The 23,137-nt window shown below is 45.6% G+C and overlaps 2 protein-coding genes across 7 annotated transcripts; one reads left to right on the top strand and one right to left on the bottom strand.

Moving 5' to 3' along the window:
* Positions 1 to 2,477: 2,477 nt before the first annotated feature.
* On the bottom strand, positions 2,478 to 4,353 carry LOC141042607 (F-box/LRR-repeat protein 13-like). Its single transcript, XM_073511456.1, has 4 exons — positions 4,051 to 4,353; positions 3,824 to 3,953; positions 3,438 to 3,682; positions 2,478 to 2,579 (listed from the first exon to the last, which is right to left on the bottom strand). The coding sequence occupies exons 1-4, from the start codon at positions 4,351 to 4,353 to the stop codon at positions 2,478 to 2,480; spliced, it is 780 nt and encodes a 259-aa protein (XP_073367557.1).
* Positions 4,354 to 12,813: 8,460 nt separating this feature from the next.
* On the top strand, positions 12,814 to 17,179 carry LOC120970901 (uncharacterized). 6 transcript variants are annotated; one of them, XR_012204062.1, is made up of 8 exons: positions 12,817 to 13,480; positions 13,740 to 13,794; positions 14,181 to 15,205; positions 15,316 to 15,389; positions 15,515 to 15,602; positions 15,708 to 15,802; positions 16,391 to 16,496; positions 16,969 to 17,179. XR_012204062.1 is itself a non-coding variant. In XM_073509829.1 (7 exons), exons 3-6 carry the CDS (start codon positions 15,114 to 15,116, stop codon positions 16,445 to 16,447), a joined length of 318 nt encoding a protein of 105 aa, XP_073365930.1. In that variant the 5' UTR covers positions 12,814 to 13,480; positions 13,740 to 13,794; positions 14,181 to 15,113; the 3' UTR covers positions 16,448 to 16,496; positions 16,969 to 17,179. The 6 variants fall into 6 exon arrangements, 2 of the variants coding, with proteins under 2 accessions (XP_073365930.1, XP_073365929.1); XM_073509829.1 differs by lacking the exon at positions 15,515 to 15,602 and having other exon boundaries at positions 12,814 to 13,480; XR_012204059.1 differs by having other exon boundaries at positions 15,515 to 15,802.
* The last annotated feature ends 5,958 nt before the right edge of the window (positions 17,180 to 23,137 follow it).

Below are 23,137 nucleotides of genomic sequence, written 5' to 3'. Positions count from 1 at the left end.
AAATGTTTTATAGGGAATCTACATTAGTGACATTGCCATCAAAGTGAATGGTGTGGCTAAATGATCCCACACCATCAATAACCTATTAGTAGTGGTGTGGTCAGATATGCACACTTCACTAGTGTGCGGGACCTCACATACGGTACTGTAGAAATGCCTAGCAGTGACGGACGAAAAAAATGCCATCAGTAGTGGCGGGTGAAGCTCTCACGGGTGCCCGCCACTGATAATATGTCATCTATGGCGGGCTAAGCGACCGCCACTGGTAACTAGTTAACTAGTGTCGGGCTGAAAGTAGCACCCACCATTGACATAGTCGTCATCGCAAAAATAGATTTTTCTTCCCATGAATTCATCGTGCCAGAGTTTGTGCGCATGATTTATAAAGAGTAAATTGATATAATTATATAATTCATAGCATTATCCATTTTAGGAACAAACGACAAAGCTCCGCATTTGTTCCACTTAACAAACTAACATCAATGTATCACATCCATTTTACTCCCTCCGTTTCAGTTTACAAGTCCTGCGCGTATACATAGGTTACCAATTTTATCACCCTAATATAAACTATATAACACAAAAATTATACCGTTTAAAAATAGAACATCTGAAGTTTATATTGGTATATTTTTTGTAATATATGACTTGTATTAGGTTGGTCAAATTGACGACCTAGGGATATGCGCATGCCCTGTAATCTGAGAGAGAGGGAGTAACAAACTCACTGACATTTCATCAGCTTGCATAGTGTTTATATCTTCGACCTTATTTCTAAATGAGATCAATGACAACCATCATCTACCGTTGTTGTGGCGGCTCTTCCTTAGCTTGATTAGCACTGGTCTGTCAACCCTTAGTCTCTTTCACGTCAAAAACTCCGCGAGCCGGCCTCATAGAAGTATATGCGCCCGTCTGTTTCCATCGATGACAGCCCCCGCTCCGAGGCGTACTCCAGAAGAACTGACCGCGGGGATGTTCAGGCCGGAAATCATCTTCGTAGGTAATTTCTAAGATAACCATGATTAAAAGTACAAAGAGCACACAGTGTAAAGTGATGCATTGTACACAGAAGCGCTGGCTGGCTTCTATAGACGCGACCAATGTCCATTCATCCAACGGCAAATAACATAAGCTGGAAAAACGAGATTCTGGACTGTTTCGTTGCCGCCCTGAGCTCCCTGCTGATAAAAAACGGCGCCTGAAGGTAGCCTGGAAAAGCAGACGTTTTTTGCCTGCTCAGGCAGCCTGAGCGATATGCTGTTTGGTTTCTTGTCTACGCCTGATGAAAAGATGTAAGGTCTGAAAGACGTATTGGGGCTGAGTAAGCGAGAGTAGATAATACGCTTTATTAATTACTGAAGAAAATCACGTTTGATGGCACCGACAACAAGATCGAAGGGGCGAACTGCGTTGCTGCGAGATACTCGACGGACACAGCCAGATCCCAGAGCAAAATGTTGTAGACTAACAGATCATCGTTAACAGAAAATGGAGTAGACTAACTGTACCTTGGTATTATGATGGTAGTGTTCAACACTTATATATAGCTACAGGCATGCACATCGATCTCAATCAGGTCTTGTGTAACCGATCGAACACAATTAGAAAAAGCATGGTTAGCAAGTGCATCATCACAACAACAACAAGAAAACTGAAACAGCCTTCCGTCATGAAAGTTACTCGATATAAAAGAACAGGTACCATAATACTGTTTCTGAATCTGAAAATGGAGTACATATGTTCAACTAGATACACAAGTTTCTGAATCTGAAATATATAAATAGACCATAGGCCTTCAAAAGGTACAAGTTGAGGCATGAGGCCAAGTTCAGAAGGAAATAGCCAAAAGGGCAACATGACTTCATATGAATGGAACATGGACAGGTAAAATTAATTCATGGAAATGGAAGTCTGAATAACCAGGAATAGCAAACCATCTGATTTACTCTGTCAGCTCCCTCTGCTCTAAACCGAAGGCTGCATAAACAATAGAAGACACAATGAGCACGTGAAGTGCATATTCAGACATGAGAAGGTGCGATTGGATAGCAAGCGGCACTGAAGTGCAGCAAATACCACAGAAAGAATTGTTTTGGAAGATTGGACCAACATACAACTTGATCTCGCTATGCAGAATGCAATTAAACGATTCATTTAACCTCAATAGTAAAAATACCTCAAATTGTGTATGTGCTTATTTTACTTTTTCCACTAGCTTTAGCCTAATCGCATTTTCAGTAGAATATAACATTCTAATCGAGTTTTTCATTCCAAAATTTACAAACAGTTCAATGCCTACTTTTCAAAATTTGAATATAGTTTAAGGTTTACTTTTGATTCCACTGAGACATGCAGACTACATAAACATTAGTGAATTGTAAAACAGTTACTTACAGGAGGGAAATCAAAAGGTTTGATGTCAATTTGCGCAGGAGTTACTCCATGTGTACCAAGGACATTCACAATTTGACAAATCATTTTATCTTCTTCCCGGCAACCACAACTACCTTGAGAAGCTTCGACACCAAGAAACATTCCATTGGGTTGTAGCTTTCACTTGATCCAAAGTCAAAATCCTGTCGCGAACATATGATTTTACTTAAATGAATCAAGTATACGTGTTATCATCAGCAACAGAAGTTATCATATATGAAAAAACATATACCTGGTTATAGTGAAGTTCAAGGATAAGCTTTTCTAGAATTGGTGAGTGCCGAAGAAAGTAAAGTAGTCCAGTGAAATTCGCTGTCAGACACCAATCACTAAGCAACACAGTTTTTAGCTTGCTAAACATAGGGCGCCATTTCAACTCCTTTCTGAAAATCTTAAAAATGTGCAGAGAAATTGAAAATCAAATAAAGTTGTAACTTCAGAAGATTGTGAAAAACAAGTAAAGTTGTAACTTCAGAAAACAATTAAACTTGCTAAACAGTTAAAGTTATAACTTCAGAATCTGAATAATGCTGAACTGAATTCTTGAGTTTTCATTTCTCGACTAATCAATGTGAGATTGTGAGCATACACACACACACACACACACACACACACACACACACACACACACACACACACACACACCAGATTTTACAGGTTTTTGGTTTACGCAAAAAAAAAAAACTAGTAGTAAATACTAAGCCATACTGTCTAAAGTGTTCAAAAAACTAAAACAGCTGGCAAAATTATTATAATTGTATGCTTCGAAATAGTGTGATGTCAGAAGTATCAACTAGCAATATATATGTATAATGTACTGTCATCTTCACAACCCAATTATAGGAGAAGTCTGCATAGAAACATGATGCAATATTTGTGAAGAACATGAAACCAGTCAACAGTAAAGTTTAACACACATGCTTTGATTGATTGATATTTCATACAAGGATGCAATATTGGATGGCAATCAACACAAGGAGTTATCAAAACAGAAAACGTACCATAGACCATTCACTTGTCAGCTCTAAATTGGTAGTGCCCGACAGACCTTCAAGAAGCACAGAGGAATCATCTTCACCATAGCATCCTACACATGACTCACTGCCGCAATCCCCAAGGTACTTATAACGGTCACAATTATCTTTGCATTCAAAGCCAATAATGATAGATGCTGTTACCAATGATGGCAGGCTGTCAAGCAATGGAGTCCACTCAAAACAGTCATCTAGTGCGAAGGTAACCAGACCTGGAGCAGAAAGATAATTCCGTGGTGTATGCATGGGAAAAAGGGTTGAACGTAGGATTTCCAGATGTCGTAAAGATTTGGGTAACATATACCCAAGGTTGATATAACAAGTATTGAACACTAAAGACTCTAGTGCCTCACAGCTCAAAAGATCTAGAGGGTTCTCGCCAAACTCCACACCTTTAAGCATTAGGCTTGTCAAGTGCTTGGAGATGACACTGTTGTTGGATATATAGCTGCAAATAACAACGACCAGCACCCCTGTTTGCGACTGTAAGCACCAACACTTGGCACAAGACGGCATACTGGACCCACGATTCAACGTAACGGAATGCCTCCTCTTCTTCGCCATCCGGATATGCACAGACATGGCATTCATGAAGAGGTGCGGTTGGGTCACGGTGCTCAAGCAGCTTGTTAACGAAATTGTTGAAGGCCTGGACGCTCCCGAACTGAGAAGGATGAAAGCGCAGGGCTGGCACGGACTTCCAGAGGGTGCGCCAGCGGCGAGCGAGCACGGACGACCTCACGGCATCTCGCGCTGGCAGGAAGGACATCAACAGCTCGAGCACAGGCTCCGGGAGGTCCTCGAAGCGGCCATTGCCGCCATCCACGGCCACCTTCTTGCTGTCAGCCATTCGTCGGACAGGTGGCTCGCGCTGCACCTGCATCGAAGGCGATGGACAGGGAGTGAGTACGATGGCGGAAGAGATGGTCAAGAACTAGAGAACACACCGCGTAGCCTCACGTACCTAGACTAGTCGGCAGTCGCCGCGCAAAAGGCCGTCGGTGAGCTCGCTGTGGAGTACTTGATCGGCCACTTCTCTGAGTCCGAGCACGAAGAGAAGGGAGCGCCCTTTAAGCCATCTCTGTCCTCGGTTGGAGGGCGGAGAAAGGCAACGGAGCGGCAGTTTACTGCATCCTCCATTAATGCGTGGCCTCAAGCAACGGAGAGGCGGTGCATCGGAAGACGAGACGAGCAAAGGGTTCGTAGGAAGAAGAACACGCGTAGTTTTTCTCTGCTCCAGTCTGCGGAAACACCGAGCTGCGTGAAAACCGCGGCCCGGGCGAGAGCACGGGGCCGCCGAGTGAATGTCCAGCGGAGGCCCACGGAAGTCTGGCCCGTCAGTGAGAGAACAGCGAGTGCATGCGGGTTCGTGGATCAGGCTCGGACGGGAGTAGTAGGCCAGGCCGTGAAAATCTTCAGAAATGATCTACAAAACAAAAAAAATGATTTTTTTCCGGGATAACTTTTTTTTTTGCGAATGAAGAGCTGTATTAATTATATTCACACAAAAAGAGCTTTATTAATTAAGGATCGTCCTTACAATCACTTTGCCAATCTCATCAGGTCCGTGTCTACAGCTGATGTTCTTCTCAATCAAAGAAAAAAAAACTTACAACTGAAGTGCAATGTTTTGGCTTGGTGAGAGCATCTCCAGCCGTTGGCCCCCCAGGGGCGCCTAAAATCGCCGCTTGCTGGTGACCCGACGAAAAAAATGGGCCTGGGGGCGAGTTGGCCCCCAGCCGCCGTCCCCAGGGCCGGCCCCAGGCGCGGGAAAAAAAATTATGTAGCAAATTTACGCAAAGTTTGGCTAAAACATGTCAAATTTTGGCAAACTTGGGCTTATATTCGCGGATTTAAGTCGAGTAGTCGCCATTACATATAAAAACTAATAAAAAAACTTGCTAAAGGCCGAGAAGTCACCGTCGCCGCCGCCATCGTCGGCCTTCTCCTCCTTGACTCGGGCGCCCCTGCTGGACCCCTCCCCGGCTGGTGGCGGCGCCGGCGCGTCGTCGTCGTCGTCGTCGTCGCTGTCGTCGATGATGACGACTCCTCCTTCGTCGCGGCCTCGGCGGCACTGCTCGAAGCGCCGCAGGGCGGCGCGCTGGCGCTCCGTCGCCATCTTGATGGAGTCCTGGCGTGCCCATTCAAGGGCCGCGTCGTCGTCGAGCTCGACCTCGCCGTGCTCTGTCTTCACCCGTGAACGCGCCGCCCGTGAGGAATCAATGGCAAAGCTGACCGGCGGCAGCCTTGCCATTGATTCCCCGCGGGAAACCGAGGCGTCGGGAGAAGACGAGGCGGGCGGTGTCGCTGACGCGGCTGGCCCGCGGCGCTTTCGCGCCAAAAACGATTCGCCCGGCGCCCCCGAGCGCCCCCCAGCGCGCCAGGTTCGGGTTGGGTCCGCCGGCGCCAATTTCGGCCCGAGCCGGCGTAAAAAGGGCCCCTGGGGGCGTGACTGGGCCGATTTTTTGGCGCCGGCGGCCGAAAAATCGCCTGGGAGACCTTGTTGGAGGCGCGGCTGGAGATGCTTTGAGGAAACTGATGTGCATGGTCAGCTTGAGAGAGTCAAGGCGTGAGCAGAGACCGTGACATTGTTCGGCTGAATACTCGCGAGTACGTTGGAATACGACCCGGGCAAAAGTACTTCCGACAAATCGACGAGCAGAGATAGGCAGGAGCCGTGAGCGGGATCCGGCTTGCCTGCTCCATCCCAATGCTCCCACTTCATCCTCTTGCTCCCCCGTCGTTTTCGCGTGGGTTTTCAATCAAATTAACAGTTTGACTAATTCATGTCGGCCTCTGTTTGCATTAATAATTACGCATTGCATGATTTTTCTGTGGCACAATTGCATGACTGGATGTTGCATTACATACAGGGCGATGGTACACCGCACATGCACCCGGTGTGAAATCCCAGGACGGACGGGACGGCGTCATTTTCTTCTTCTTTTCTTTCTTTGACTGAGAGGTCGACATGCACATAAACAATCACTGTTACCGTCGCGGAGACATCGCGTGTCAGTCAGAGGAGGTCCGCGTCAGGGCTGAGCTGAGGTAACGAGCTGTCGACGCAGGGAGAGACAGAGCAGACATCAAGATTTGTAGCATTGTGCAAGGACATGTGCGCCGGCATCGTAACACGTCGGTGTACTTGCAAAAAATCATGCACTGATCATCCGAAAAAAAATGCAGTGATGATTAACCAGGTAGGCCGGCCTGAGTTCAAAGAGAGGTGTGTAGCGCAGTGCACAATGCCTCGGCAGCAACATGTTCTTTGAGCGCCACCCGTTTTCGTGCCTAGCAGCGACAAACCCTTTCGACGCCACTCACAACAAACTTGCTCCATGCCTGTACCTAAAGAAAAAATCTCAAAAACTTCACGGCTGTGGTGGGTCTCCGTCCATGGCGGTATCCTTTTACTCTTCATCTCCAACGGATAGCATAAAAAATGTGCCGTACGTAAAAACTAAAATTGATTTTTTTTGTTTCAAAAAACGGCCTCAGCAGATAATTTAAAAGGCATGGTTTGCTAGTTTTTTAGCCTACTACATGTATTTTGCTATCCAAATGCAAAATATAGGTTGCCATCAGCACGAAGTCTAAAACAAAAATCAAAACTGTGAGGACGCCGACCGCCCAAGTCGAACTTTCCCGCCGCCGCCCCACCCCGCCTCGGCCCCGGCCGCAGCCACCGCCAAAGTTCAATATGTTGTATCCTGGATTCACCGATCCTAGTTGTCCTCCCACCCCGCGGACTACTAATATGGTCGCCGCCACACCGCCGCAACCCACCTTGGTCGATTAGCAGTCCGGTGACCCCCACGCGACCATAGCCGAGCCGAGGCTCCGTGTCGAGCTATCAGCCCTCGGGAGGCGCTGCGCCACAGGAGTTGGTTGCCACCCCCAAACCCTCGCGCGACTCCTCTCGACACTTTTGCAAGGCATTCAACAACCGTCTCGACCCCGGTGAGTTCCCCCGGCCGAAATCAAGCTCGGCGCCTTGGCAATTGTCAGATCCACCTCCTGGCTTCCCCACCGTTAGTTGTCATATGTGTGATAGAAATAAAAGCTGAAATTTAGGTATCAAACTTTTAGGTTGTTGTAAAAGCAGACGAATTTTCGATTACCTAAAACCTTATTTCCCCTCACCTAAAACTGTCTTTCGGTAGCCAAAGGTTGTGTTGGAGATGCTCCTATATGGGTTGCTTGACCCAACTGTCTATAATCTGTTCCCTCTTTTTCTTTTCTTTTTCTTATGCCTTACGCCAGACGGAAGCATTTTGCCGTTAACGTAGAAAGGGTCTACAATTTATAGTTTTACACACACTCAAGCATGGCTGTGTTTTGTCAGAAAAAACAAGACATAATCATATGTAAGTCGCAATTTGTTAATGACGTGAAGTAGCATAATTGGTTTGGTGCCAAAAATTGGCATGCCAATGTTTGGCATTGTGCCAAATATTGGCTACTACTCGGTTGATTACCAAGTCGTCTTGCCATCTCACAGAAAGTTGCCAATAGTTGCCAAGTGTTGGTATTGCCAATTTGGCAGTGCCAACATTTGGCCAAATATTGGCAGAAAACCAATCATGCTCTAGGTCTTTAAAATACAACTGCATGTTGACACATATTTTGGCATGGTCAAAAACATAATTAAGAAGGCCTCGAATGGAAAAGTGCTCAAAGTGAGGAAGTTCTGTATCGTCAAAGGGAGAAACTTTTGTATTTAGGCCATAGCCATCCGATCTCATCTCCAAGGCCGAAGTTGTGTTCGAAATACTGAGATTTTGTATCCAGAACATTGTTCGGCTGATTATGCCCCCAAGACGGACTCATATGGAAAACTGATCTACACGAATTGTCTTCGTCTCGTCAAAACGGTCGATTTTGATATAAAATTTGTCTCAATCCAAAGTCATATGCAAAAAGAACCCGCACAACGCGAACCTGTAGCGAGCAAAATGTGACGCCGAGGACCAGACACACATGTGACTATCTCTGATGAGTTGCGTGAATAATTACCTGTTTTACGCGAGTGATTTTTCCCTGAAGATGGCCTCGAATCGAAAAACGTTCAACACAAAAGTTGTTCGCCTCGTCGAAACTGTTAAATTTTCTTTTGGATGCATCTTCATACAAGGTCGTTTGTGGCATGTGAGAGCCAAAAACCGAACTACCTCAGACTTACCTAATCCGAGTTTGGTTAATTTTGAAAAGTTTTGGACAGGATTTGGAGTCCTTTTCTTGTACGGGAAGTCCAGTTGCCTCGTACGTAGATGAGAGGTGACGGCCCATTGAACAACACACAATTGCAAAACCCATCTACTTCTTACCCTGGTTTTACATCTCTCCCTTATTCTTTCTCTCTCATTCTTCGTTCGTTCTTCGTGTCGAAGGGCAGCGATCCTCGAGGATCTAGGGGCGGGCGAACCAACCTAAGGCAGCCCATAGCCGCCGCGTGTCCAAACGGGGTCCCTCCCGGGCGCGTGGGGTTTCGGATCCTGAAAAGCACCCGCCGGATTGCTTGTGTACTGCGCTTCCGGACGGGTCTCCTTTGACGTGAGCTGCGGTGCATCACCCTCGGCTTTGGAGGTACACGGTGATGTGTTCGTGTGCGAACACCACCAAACCACCATTATGCTTTACATTGTGCTGATAGCAACATTTTACACTACCATGTCTATGTATCAATATAGCCGTCCGTGATTTGGAGCTAGCGCTAAATTCTATTGCGTTGCTCATGCTGAGATGAGCAAAAGTTCGAAACCAGCGATACATGCAAACACACAGGAACCTTGTTTTACATGTACACAATATGTGACCTTAGATTTGTCACTTAATGACTTTAGTTGGCACAAAGGGAAAGTAGTATTGTTTTTTTCTCATTGTACGATCCGAAGATGCTCGAGATGTTCGTCGTGCCATGTCAAAAGATCACTATGAGTCAGCAAACGTTTGCTGGTTTGCTGATTGATGCAAAGCTAGAAACTTTGCATCTTTTTTTTTATGATTGTTGATAAAGCAATTATTACCTGTTTATTTTCAAAATAAAACACAGACACGCATACATGTACCACCACACACTTATACATTGCCCACTAATGAATGGATTCGTCGAGCAATTATCGCTAGCGATAGCGTCACGGATCGCACCTCCAATAATGTGACGTTTGCTACTCCCTCCGTTCCTAAATACTTGTCTTTTTAGGCATTTCAAATGAATATCACATACGGATGTATGTAGACATATTAGAGTGTAGATTCACTCATTTTACTCCGTATGTAGTCACTTGTTGAAATGCCTAGAAAGACAAGTATTTAGGAACGAAGGGAGTAGTTGTCAAATTTGCGATGTCGTATTCATGCATGAAGGTGAAAGAAGAGTAAAATAGATAGACCACACACATAATCCATTTACTATCGGAGAAAAACGAGACTTTGATATTTGACCATATTTATGGTAAGCTGATAACTGTCATGGGTGGAACGAGCTGACCTTTTTTTTGCGAGATGGAACGGGCTGACCAAGGTGCATGCTCGCCCTGGTAACATCATAGCAGCAAAAATCCAGTGTACTCATGAAAGACAAATCAAATGTCACAAGTTTCTCTAAATCCTACACCCTTCGTAAAGAAATATAAAAGCATTTAGATCACTAAAGTAGTTATCTAAACACTCATATATTTTTTACAGATGGAGTACCATTTTGCTTGGAATACCAAAAGCTTGTAAATTAATTGACGCAGCTTCTATATTATGTAAGAAAGAGAGAGTAGTGCACTTGATGTGTCTACTTGCGACGGCAAAGGAGAGAAGTTGCCTCTCTACACAATGTCTTCCACCCAGCGATCGACAGCACAACGCAAAAGAACAACAAAAACATAGAGGTCAGTACTGAACGAACCATCAGGACAACTATTGCGGTCACTGTTCAAGATGCCCTGTGATTACTGTAGTCACAGTGTTATATATCAAACCGGTACACATTTGCCGGATGCTGCAGGAAAAAAGATCTGGGGGTGTTTGGTTGTCTGGGTGGCGGCTCTAGCCTGCATTGCATGGGGAATCCTGGGTGAGCCTGGCCTGCTTGAGCTGGTGCAAAGATGAGTTCAGATGTGTGTTTGGTGGGCTGTATGATATGGGTGCACGAGAGATGCAATATATAAGAGATGTTGTTTGGTATGCTGCATTTGAGCTTAATTGTGTGAAACTTCTTTTCCAATAAAAGATGCGTTTAATGAGATGGAATTACACTTGAAGCAATCAGACTGCACGCACTAATTAGATCTACGAATCACTGCGGTAATAATCAAAACATTTCATAGTGCTCTTGATTTACATGATGAAGTTCGTGCTGTCAACTCTCCTAGGGAACTCACAGATCCTACAGAATCCAAAGTAGTATGCTAATCCATCTAACGAAACATCCAACAAAGGACGAGATGATTCGGGAACATCTCGAGACAACAAATCAGAAACAGAAAACAGTAGAAATTTGTTTAAAAAAGAACAGCAGAAACCTACAAATCAAGGCTACGGGATGAGCTTACCGCAAAATTAAAGATGGACGAGTACATGCATGAATGCATCCGCGCATAGATGAATATGCGGCCAGATCTACTAGAAAATTCTTCAAACTACGGACGAAATCCACATGCATCACCGCAAAAGAGCCTACAACTCGATCTACTCACAGACTACGACTGCTACGGCGGATGGAGTGGCGAGCTACAGCGAGCTTGTCCGCAGGGCCAGGTGCACTCGGCTATGGCGGAGTTCGACGGCGTTGGGGCGGTGGTGGAACCCGATGAGTCTAGGCGGGGAGGCGAGCCGCCGGCGTGGGCGTGGAGGAGCGTGGGCGACGGAGTTCAGACCAGTAGCCGGCGTGGGCGCATGGAGGAGCGTGGGCGACGGAGATCAGACCAGCTGCGCACACGGGGCCGGAGACGGCGGCGGCGGCGGGGTTGGTGTTCTCGATCTGATGCGCGCTGAGAGAGAGGGGAAAGGGAAATCCAGATATATGTTACTTGGGAGAACATGGGCTCTCTCAGAGCTGAGCGACTCTCGGCCGTCGGATCGTTTACTTGATGCGTTTTGAACCGTCAGATCGAGCTCCCAGATCACGTGCGCCGTCGGATCGACCCGGATCTACTGCTACAATGATCAGTTACTCCCGTTTCGTGCCACCGCGCGTAATTCCAGCGCCCCTACAAGGGCATTTTCGTCATTTCACCTGCAGGTGTATAAAATGCGACGGCTCGCGTGGAGATAACCTAGCCGCTCCCCACCCCGCACTCGCGCCCCCTCCCTCGTCCTCCCGCGTCCCAGCCCCCGCTCGCCTCGCCCTCTCCCCTCCCTCTCCCTCCCTCAGACCTCGCCGCCCCGCCCACATCGCCGCCGCCCCGCTCACACCCCCGCCGCCCACTTCCCCGGCGTCTTCGCCGTCATCCACTACCGCCGCCACCGCGCCCCCACCCTCTCCCCATCCCCGGCCCTCACCTTCTCTCCCGTGGCCAGTGGGGAGCCCCTTGGGGGGTCGATTCCTCCGATCCGGCCGGCGTTGTCGCCGTCGTCCACCACCAGGTCCAGCCCCACGCCGCCGTCATCTCCTTCGCCCGGCCGGCCGCCGCTGCACCGCACGCCCGTGCGTAGGGACGAGAAGGAGAACCACTGCCCGCCCCCGGAGCGCGAGGAGGACGGCGCTGACGTCGAGATAGCGCACATCGAGCCCGAGATCCTGCGCTGCACTTGGCCGCAGTTCTTCTCCAGGTTCTAACCCCCCTCCCTCGTCCTCCCGCGTCCCAGCCCCCGCTCGCCTCGCCCTCTCCCCTCCCTCTCCCTCCCTCAGACCTCGTCGCCCCGCCCACATCGCCGCCGCCCCGCTCACACCCCCGCCGCCCACTTCCCCGGAGTCTTCGCCGTCATCCAGCACCACCGTCACCGCGCCCCCACCCTCTCCCCATCCCCGGCCCTCACCTTCTCTCCCGTGGCCAGTGGGGAGCCCCTTGGGGGGTGGATTCCTCCGATCCGGCCGGCGTTGTCGCCGTCGTCCAGCCCCACGCCGCCGTCATCTCCTTCGCCCGGCCGGCCGCCGCTGCACCGCACGCCCGTGCGTAGGGACGAGAAGGAGAACCACTGCCCGCCCCCGGAGCGCGAGGAGGACGGCGCTGACGTCGAGATAGCGCACATCGAGCCTGAGATCCTGCGTTGCACTTGGCCGCAGTTGTTCTCCAGGTTCTAACCCCCCCTCTCTCTCTGGTCGATTTGTTATCTCTAGGTGCTCATCTAGGTCTTCTGTTGCCCCGTTGATGTTCTAGGGTTAGGATTTTCTATTGGATTGGTGATTGCTGTGAGCTGGTAATATGTCATGCTCGGCCATCCCGTTGCAGGTGCTCATCTTCTCCCATCTTTCTCTGTTCGTGTTTTAGTTGAGCGGCTGTATTTTAAGCAAGGATTGTGCCTTAATAGATCTATCTACTATTATTGTCAGGCTTTCTTTTTTGTGTGGGGTTTGCTTATGTTCGGTTTTCATCGTTTGTGGCAGGATGTTTGCTGTCAAAATCTTGTGCTGCTGTGTACAAGTCATTCACCTATTTTGTTGATAATGGAGTATCTGTTGAGTTTCTTTTTTGGAGCTAATCTTATATTTTTCTTCAGGTTGCCAACAATGGGAATACAGCCAGTGGACTGGTTTGCTTGTCAGCGACCAAAACAAGAACAAGTCAATTCTTATTTGTACATATTCAATTTGTGGATGATTGGAGGCTCTGTGTTCATAGTTTATATGGGTCATCTTTATATCTGGGCCATGGTGGTTGTGATTCAAATATTTTATGGAAACAGAGCTTTTTAACCTACTTAGAAGATTGAGCGAAGAGAGACAGCTGCAAGTGGGTGGGCGTTCTTTGATTTTTCCTGCAGAAAATGTCCGTGGATGCATTGTTAGGTGACACGTTGCTGTGGGTTGTACGATTTCCATCTCTCATCAGTTGAAATTTTCACCTGGAATACCGGTTAGATCTCAACAGTCCACCCTTCTTCCACATCTCTCTACCTGTCTCTCTCGATTTGATTTTGTCTCTAGCATTGTTGCTTCCTATATATAGTTTTTCATGAGTCATATGTGGGTGTATGATTTATTGCAGTATGATAAACATTAACTGAATGTATGATTTATATTCACTATATTTGGGAAAGTAGGATGAATTCTGTCACACCGAATTATTATCATGTTTGCGGCTCAACTAATTGGTGCTTGCCTTATTTGACTAGGTGGCATACGTGTTGTTAAATTTGGCCAGGCAGCTTGGAAGCAGATACAAATAAGGTGAGTTTAATATTTTCTATTCCTTTTTTGGTTGTGATCATGCAATTTATAGTTGAATCAGGTAACGATTTTTTTGATATGGATAATAGCAGACTGGATATATATTTAGCCATCAAGCTACAAATATTAGTTGTTCACGTATAGATAATATTTGGCCCTTAACCTGACGGCTTGCCACTGATCTATTAGGCACGTACTCATGTTTTCCTTGACACATTGTCAAATGGACATGATCTGTCAAGAGCTGGGAGGGTGGTTTTAGACTCGCCCTAAGATTCTGAAATTTTAGACTTTAATCTGGAAGGCAAGTGTTCCAGAAAATAAATCTGTTGGTTTAATTCGTTTCGTCAAGTGATTATTTGCATCTTCCTTTCTTTGCTTCACAGGACAAAGATTTCCTCGGTAAGAAAACAAATGGGTGAGACCAGTGCCATCCTCTCTGCCCGACTTGCTGCCATTCGTTGGATGATTTTGGCAACATGTTCAGGGTTAATCGATTGAATCAGTAGGGTAATGCCCATGTTGTCAGAGAGAAGCAGAGCTTGAGAAATCTGAAAGTGCTTGATAATTTATATGGACAGAAGAAGGCCAAGAGTGCATAGGGAGTTATTTGTACTACAGAAAAAGGAATGTCCTGGTTCAGTTTACACATTTCAACTCACACCTTTTAAAGAATATAACATGTGGTTGAAAATTGATTAATTGAGAAGTTGAGAATCTGAAAATGTTTGTCTATAATGCATCTATTTGTGTGTCAGGCACTTCTCTTTTCTCACAGAACACAACCTTATAGTATGTTTTTGGGACATATTTTGAATCCTCACACTAGATCCGACAGTATGTATTCGGCACAGATTCTGAATCCTCACACTAGAGCAGAGGCAAAAAAATAATAGTTGCATTAATTATAGGAATTATAGGGCCACAGTTCAGGTACATAAACTCCTAAAGCCAATAGAGAAAGGTAGAAACACAAATGTGAAATGTTAATGTTTTGGTTCTGAGGTGTTGGCTCTTGTCCCCATATGGTGTAGTTTCATCAGACAACAATTCTTATTAACTGACTTTGGTCTAGCATTAGTTGGTACCACAAAAGTAATTTAGCTAAGGCTTCAAAATTGGATGTTGTGTTTTCCTCTTCCAGTGCAGAGCCAATAAGATGAAAAGGTTGATTTTAATCTCAGTTATGCATCTCCCGTGTCTCTTTTATGCTCATTGTTGCTACATGCTTGCTTCAGAGAGGACTATGTTAGTTTACTTCCCACTGATGTTGTATATAGTTGCATGTTTTCTTAGACTATTTTATTTGACCTACAGAAATGTTCCCTTGCTTTGGTTGGATGGGTGTAGGAGCAGCAAGCATCGCCGCCACCCGGAAAACTCCAGTAACTTCTTGCCCCTTCCAGCCTCGGTGAGATGGCATCGTATTTTTTGTATGTGTACATTTCTGCTTGTGGTGGCATTTTTGCAATCCTTTACTTTGGGTTTTGATTTTTTTTCATTTCATGGTTGTTGTCGCAGGATCATGAACGACTTCAAGCTGAAGATGTTGAACCATGCGATGCAAGAATTATTATTTTGGGCTCCTATGGAAGGTATTATTCTCGTGCAAAACCCTATTCTCCCCTCTTTCTTGATCTATTAGGGTCATAAATCTGGAATCGTGGTTTACTACTTGAAAGTCCATGGTCAGTCTTAGCCTCATTCTCTTGATTAACAGCAGATTTATGCTCTTCCTGTTGTATTCAGTCAAGGAACGTACATAGATATTGGAAGCTATACACTATAATGGAATTTCTTCTGCTCTCGTATGGAAACCTGCAACACACTGAATGTTTTATTTGTCGATGACAATGAATTACTCATGTTTTGTCTAAAAAATGTGAAACAATTCTTATTTGCACTTTCTGCAGACTCATGTAATTGCTGTCAAGAACACTGTCAGTTCAGCGGTTGTCATCATGCAAGCAATTGGCCGCTGATCTGCTTGCTCTTTGTACTACTAAAGGTAAATTTTGAACAATTTTTACTGCCATTGTTGCAAGGAAAGTTGGTGACGCTGGCGTGTCTCAGTAGATGCAAAATAACATATGGTGGCGTAGAATGAACCTATACTTTCCATAGTGTATTTGACTTCTATTCATACCTGTGTACAGCCATATGAACCTATATATGCTATCTGAATTTAGTGGCGGTTTATTTCAATTTGTCTCTTGGTCAGTAAGTTCGCACCAACGAGATTGCATATGTGGTCTACTGAAGTTGCAGATATAAGTTCATTGCATCAAAAAGTTTCACTTCTTCACTTTTATGTAGTGATGCCAATAATGTTTCAATTTAAAAAAAATGGACTACATATGTGAGTGTGAATATATAGGTAGTGCAATTAAGTACTCTCAAGATATTAATGTCTATCTTTTCTGCACTAATTGTTTATTCCTTGTTTTGTTTGTACTGTTGCTTTGCCACTGACCCGTAAAATTGGATGTTCTTTCAAGAAGAGTCTCTCTTTTCTACACTAATTGACTTTTTTTCCCTCCCACCCGGGTATGAAAGGCAGTGTTTTTTCCCTCCCAGTAAATTACACTATTTTCAGGTGGCATCATACGGTGAAGCAGGGGATATGGATCAGAAGCCGCAATGGTGCGCGTGACGACATGTCTAACACTTGCCTGACCCTGGACTCTGGCTTCTTCTTACAAGTAAGCTCATTTTGCTCTTCTACACCCCCCAACTCATGTGAGGACATCTGGTTGGATTTGGGTAACCAGACCCCAAGAGATGTAATCCTATTTGGGTATAAATTGTCTATGCTAGCTTGATTTAGTTAATAGGAGTAGATTTTATAGATGAACTGTGTATGCTAGCTTGATGGGGTATCCATTAACGTCTAAGGTTTCACAAGGAAATGAGTTTCTTGCATTCTCATGTTGAAAAGGATTAAAGAAACCTAGCAGAATATGGTTTCAAAGTTTTAGTTTCTTATTGGGTTCATCCACAAGGTTTGCCGAAAGTTATCAACTTGCTTTGTAAAAAGGCTTTGTATCATGTATCTTTGTTTGTGCAAGAAATCCAATTGGAATTGGTCTCTTGTCGTGTGCATGTACTTTCTTTATTGCTTATATATTTCAACCACTTATCTAAGTTGTCTCTAAACCATTTTCGATGACTCAGGTTGACCATACTATTGTGAGAATCTCGGCCAGGATCATTCTTTATATCATGTTGGATCATCTTGGAATTTGTAGAGTAATTTATCGTCTAAGGATGTACTCACAGAACACAATCAGTGTGGTTGTGCTTTTCTACACTTCTGTCCAGAGCAATGGGATATGTATTCTGTACTGTACGGCTACCCTCTAATGCATTTCTCAGACTTCAGTCTCTCTCTTTCTGCACAAATGACTTGGTCTAATTATTATGAAAGACCTGTGGAGTGTGTTGCTTTCTATATAAATAACTCGCTCTAATTCCGATTTATCATATTGCATAGCTTTTGATCTATTGCATTTTGCCAAACTTGATGCGTCAAGATTTGAGCTACTATATTGAAAGCAAAGGTAAAATTCCAATGCACTCTCCAGCAGCATGCTCATATCGCCTACTAATCCATTATGTTCCTACTTTTATTTACTTTTATCAAACTTAATGACAAGTGGTTATCTTTTGTGGTCTTATGAATACGCTGAACTCGATGTTGCCTTATAATCTCATAACGGTATTGAACTCAATTATGTGTTTCTTCTGTCACAAACGAATGTTTCTTCTTCACTTTATTTTGTTATCATGTTTGAATTCATACGCTAAACCAAGATTTCTACTAACTTAGCACTACTTGCTTCACCAAAACGTTGGGACCGGCTAGTATGGGAGGTTGCTGTCGAGGCGCGGATGCAGGCGCGGGCCTGGCTCCCGCATACGGCCGATTCCCGCGTTCCCCTCAGCCTGGCTGAGAGGGCCCCTTTTGCATCGACTGGGCCAGGCTGAGAGGGCCGCGCAGGGAACCAATCACACTGGAATTTGCACGGGGGGTGCGAGCCAGTTATCCAAACACGCCCCTAGTGTACTCGGCTACCAGAACCACTGAACCAGTACTCTGTAGCCTGAACAATGCTCCACTGAACCAGTACTCGGCTACCAGCTCCAAAACGCTTGTTGAGAGGGACAATGGCATCAAAGGTATCATCATCGTCCGATCCGGTAGATCCAGATCTAGGGTTCCCCTCCGGTAGATCCAGATCCAGATCATAGCCTGAACAATGCTCCACATAGCCTGCAGTGTCTCATCCAGATCTAGGGACAATGCTCCACTTAATCCGGTAGATCCAGATCCAGATCATAGCCTGAACAATGCCACCGTCAGAGCAGTGATCTGCATCGTTTTGGAGCAAGTGTTGGTTGGATGGGACAAGCGGAAGAGCAGTGTCTCATCCACCGTAAGGCCAACTGCGGATCACGGTCGCATGGCGCCACGTAGGTTCAACGACAGCCGCGTGTGGATGGATACGTGCAGCATGGTGGAGTTGTCTGGCGTCGTGATGGCATCGACGGCAAGCCAGACAAGGTCGATAGCTCAGTTACTGCTCTAGAGATGGACCGGTGGAAGATGGTGGCGGCAGCCTCTGGGAGTGTGTTGGTCCAGTATGAGACCCAGTCCCGGTATGTGGCTGGGCTGGGGCATCCGGCTTTAGATGTTAGGGTTTGCTGTGATGTCTGTTTGGTATTAGGCACGGATATTCGGCACACCTTCATCAATGGGATAGGAGTAGCAAGAGGTGTTGCCTAGATGGTGGCTTCAGGCTGACTGATGTATTACTTTGTATGGTCTCTGTGAATAACTAATAAAATGGCCACATGCATCGTCCAGATGCAGAGGCCGGGGGTCTATCCTCCTTTTCAAAAAAAAGGACAAAGCATTACCTAGCTAGCAGGTAGAAGGACCATCACCACGAGAGACACAAGTAAATGTGGGGAGTCATCGTGGGAACATAATATCAAGACTTTGCAAACGGCCGACAACACCAGCGTGCATGCCGAAACCCAGACGCAACACAGAGGCATCCACAATCAACAATTGCCATACCATGACCACATGCTCCGCCAGGAAGGGCAAGAATTGGAGTAATGTTGGTCGAGAGAGCGCCATGAACACGGTCCTTGGTTGGGAGCTCCGCCATGGGAAATCAGGGTTATTAGGAAGTAGGGAAGGCATCTTGCGCCATCATTGATCATATATGAACCGAGACAACACCAAGAGCACGTAGCTCGCCGCAGCACAACAACTGCCATGAGAGGCATAATCGTGAAACTTTGTATGCCGTCGCACACCTCACATCTTACGCTCTTTCCACTCCACCCTTTGAAGCGAGCATAGAGAAAAAGATCGATGGAGTAGAGAGTGTAACTTTGCATTGTGCCATTCAAGAATGTGTGGGACCTTAATCATCTATTTTATGTCAGAGTAAAAAAGCTAAGGTAATTGTCTTGAAACTAGGTATATGGAATATGCACACAACAAGTTCGAAAAAGCATCAAGGATATTTGTACATAAAAGACACCATCTCAATCGACCTATCGAATTTGGCGAGGCTTCATTGTCACCCCTATCACCCTTGGTTGGTGGCATATTGTGTCTCTGTTATCAATCCTCTAACATTTGTTGGTGTAACATCGATCCACCATCAACACTCGAAACCCTTTGCCACACACCTCTGATCTTAGATTTCATGTCGTCTCGTAAGCTCTTAAACGCTCCGCCTCCTGCAAGTTGCCAATCCCTCCCTCCAAGCTATCTCTAAGAGAACATGGCGGGGAGGGGAGGTATTCAAGGATGGGTGGGATCATAATCCCTGTAAATGCAATCATGTAGTAGATTTTTTAAATTTTATTTTCTTAACAAAAAACATATGGAATATATCCGAATAAAGTCAACAAAGCATTGAGAAAATGCGTAGAAACATGATTTAACACGCATGTCCCATGAACAGGAGATGTAATATTCAAGTCATGTAAAAAGAGAGCATGATTTCGACGCTTACCAAACTATAATTATTCATTGGAAGAACTAGCAACATTCACTTGAAGCAATCTAGTGTGTCTAAACTTTTGTGGTTCATGCCTTTAATCAATCTAGTGTGTTAATATATTTGCATTTGATGCTTACACCAATATATACAGGGAAGTTTTGTCAAAACATATTTGCATTATCACAAAAACAATAAAATAAAAACAATAAAAAATAATGTAACCATGTCTATCATCATCAATGATAAAAACATCGGTATGAAATCTGCATGTTATCTAACTTGCACAAAAATTAAGAGACGATTATGATATTACTTTTGGTTTCATCAAGAGGCTTTGTTGCTGCTGTTTTTTCCGTTTTCCACTTTTATGTTGTCATGACTTTATTTGATAAATAAAGCCAATTAACGGGTAAGAAAAGAAATCACAGGAGGGGCATTTCATGTTCATAATTGCAATCTTGGTGGGAATCATTCTGACATATTTTTGTATTGTTTCGACGTCCTCGGAAAGGGTTGATTCATTTAAGCAATCTAGTGTGTCTAAATAATTGCATGTCGATACTTACACTATGTTTTGCAGCCTAAGGTTGCCACACCTAGTGCCATAACATTTTAGGGTTGTGTTTGGTTCATTGCCACACTTGTGGCTCACCACACTTTTCTAGCTGCACGATCCACATGTTACAGGCTCTTTTTTTTTTTGCTAAATCTTGCCACACTTGTGGTGGCCATTTTGTTAGCCACACTTTTTGTAGCAACCATACCTTGCGTAAGTTTAGTTGTGGCAAAATTAGTTATGAACCAAATAGGCCCTATATACGCTATGCATAGAAGTTTTTTTTAAATATCTTTGCATCCAGAAAATAACAAAATCAAAAGAAAATTTTTAAGCTGGTCCATCATTGCCAAAAATAAAAATCATGGATATGAAATCTGCAATTTATTTAGCGCGTCACAAACAGAAATTAAGAGACAATATTATATAACTTTTGGTTTTTATCACGAGGCTTTGTCACCTGTCTTTGTTTTCAGTTTGCTTTCTTGTGTTATCAATTGTCATGACTTTATTAGATCAATAAACCAATTAATGGGTAAAAAGAGAAATAGCAGGGGGAGCATTTCACTTTCATAAGTGCAGTCAAGATTTTTCTAATCTTTCCATGCCACCCACGATGAGATATTGCCAGAAGGAAGATGGCGGGATTCCCGTGAACCAACTGGCCAACTTGAGAATCGTTTTTATCGTACCAAACGACCAACTTGTCCGTGGATTAGTTTTTGTTTGAACACAGCACAAACGTAGACTCTTAAAAATACGCATCTATACTTATCTCTATGAACGCACGCACACGTTGTTGATTATCATACCATCACAAGTGGATTCTATAAGAAATTGGACGAAACGATACCCCACACAAAAGTTGGGCGATGACCGAGGGATACGATATATGACCCACAAACTAAACTAAGACGACCGTCGCTAGATCTCGGTTTTGATACCATGTAGAAGTACATGTTTTAGCCAATGCAAACAAAAGACCGATCTGATGAAAGAGACTAGTTAGCACATTATACGTCAACATCCGCCAACCAAGTGCCCAACTTGAAAGAATCTTTTTTATCGCACCAAACGATCAACTCGTCCATTGATTAGTTGCATTGTTGATTATCACACCATCACGAGTGGATTCCATAAAGAAATTGGGCGACACCTCACAAAAAAGTTGGGCGATGACCGAGGGATCGATATATGACCCACAAACTAAACTAAGACGACCGTCGCTAGATCTCGGTTTTTGTAGTGGCCAGTAATGCAGAGAGAGTCTCCACCAGTAGTGAATTCGGTGGTGGCATCAGACGTCAGGTCCATGACGAGAATTCCTAATCATGATAAAAAGTAAAATGAATATATAGTACAAGAAGGGACAGCCATGACGGTGACATTTTTTCTCTGCCTTTCTGCGGGTGGATGGGCGTATGTGCATTTTGCAATGCCTTTCTTCTCTGTTTCTGCGACTGGATGGGTACATGTGCATGTGCATTTTACAATGTCCTGAATAGTGCCGGCAGTAACTACTGCACTAGAAATTTTTTGCTTTCGAGACACTACTCGTGTGGGTTTTTCTTTTTTAGAAAAACTACTCGTGTGGCTATGGCAAGATGCAACGCCCATGACGTCTTGTCGTGGAAAATTCGCAAATTAACTGTCGTACGTGGCGTGTTGATCACATAACCACACGAATATCTATCGGGTGGCGTTTCCCTGACGTTTGCTTTGAGATTTTTTTTTCTCCTTCTGGTTGTGTTGAAGATTTTGGTAGAGAGTGAACACATATCCACTAGATTTTTGTTGACAGTCCTCGGTGCACTCCAATCTATCGAATCAGACCCCAAAAAATCAAGCTAGCTTCAGACCCATCAGCCATCGGATCGACGCATCTTGTTTTGCACTGTTGGTGCATCTTTGAACGTTCAACATCTAGCAACCGAACAGCAGTGGACAGTGAGTAGAGCCCCCGCTGGCCCGACCTTTTCCCGTAGGAGCCAGACCAACACGAGCCGATGATCGACTCGATCGCCGTACAAGGCATCTCCCCATGCATCGCCACGCAATTTCATTTGGTCGCGGTGCTTTCCACCTGCACTAGTTACTGGTGCACGTGCAAGGCGTTCTCTCAGCAGTAGGTTCGTTTCTGCTCCGGTGCTCCCCCCTGGGCTGAACGCGAGGTGGAAAAACACATCGACGGCCAGGATGAACCAAAAACGGTTCATAACGAGGGGCACGATCGTCTTTGTTGCCCCCGCGTATAGCCGTCGAGGAGCCCTGGGAGGCCCGTACGGGCCCGGTTAGATCGTATGCCCGGCCGTATACGTATTTGTATATGGCGGCGTTTCGTGCACGCGTGGAGCCGCCCGCGCGTGGGGGAGCACGTGTCACGGGTAGATTCCAAAACCGTCCCATCATATAAATGTGGACGGCAACCACCTCCGGCCGCATCGCCCACCATTTCCCCCCGCCGCATCATCTCCCTCTCCCCACTCCCCACTTCCCACTCCCTCTCCTCTCCAACCTCCTTGTCGCCCTCATCGCATCCTCTCCATCACCATGGCGGACGCAGGAGGCGAGCGCCCCGATTGGGGCGCAGATCTGGTGGAGCAGGCGCGGCAGGTCGCTGCAGGCACCTTTGTGAGGGGACGCGCTGGCGTCCAGCGCGGTGCTCCCCCCGCTGCAGAGAAGGCGGGGGCGGGCTGCAGCGGCGCAGTCCAGCCAGATGCACCCGCTCTGGCGATCTCCGGCGAGGCGCAGAAGGTGGAGG

The sequence above is a fragment of the Aegilops tauschii genome, chromosome 3 (assembly GCF_002575655.3).
Source record: "Aegilops tauschii subsp. strangulata cultivar AL8/78 chromosome 3, Aet v6.0, whole genome shotgun sequence".
Lineage (NCBI taxonomy): Eukaryota > Viridiplantae > Streptophyta > Magnoliopsida > Poales > Poaceae > Aegilops > Aegilops tauschii.
This window is presented reverse-complemented; position numbering and strand designations above follow the sequence as displayed.

Excerpts from the sequence above, each read along its gene's own strand:
- LOC141042607 (XM_073511456.1), bottom strand. The coding sequence starts at position 4,353 with ATGCAGGTGCAGCGCGAGCCACCTGTCCGACGAATGGCTGACAGCAAG. Across the intron at positions 3,954-4,050 it reads CACCTCTTCATGAATGCCAT|TCGCAAACAGGGGTGCTGGT; the intron begins GTCTGTGCATAT and ends TGGTGCTTACAG. Across the intron at positions 2,580-3,437 it reads TGACAAGTGAATGGTCTATG|GATTTTGACTTTGGATCAAG; the intron begins GTACGTTTTCTG and ends TGTTCGCGACAG.
- LOC120970901 (XM_073509828.1), top strand. The coding sequence starts at position 15,114 with ATGTTCCCTTGCTTTGGTTGGATGGGTGTAGGAGCAGCAAGCATCGCC. Across the intron at positions 15,206-15,315 it reads TCTTGCCCCTTCCAGCCTCG|GATCATGAACGACTTCAAGC; the intron begins GTGAGATGGCAT and ends TTGTTGTCGCAG. Across the intron at positions 15,803-16,412 it reads TGCTCTTTGTACTACTAAAG|GGGATATGGATCAGAAGCCG; the intron begins GTAAATTTTGAA and ends ACGGTGAAGCAG.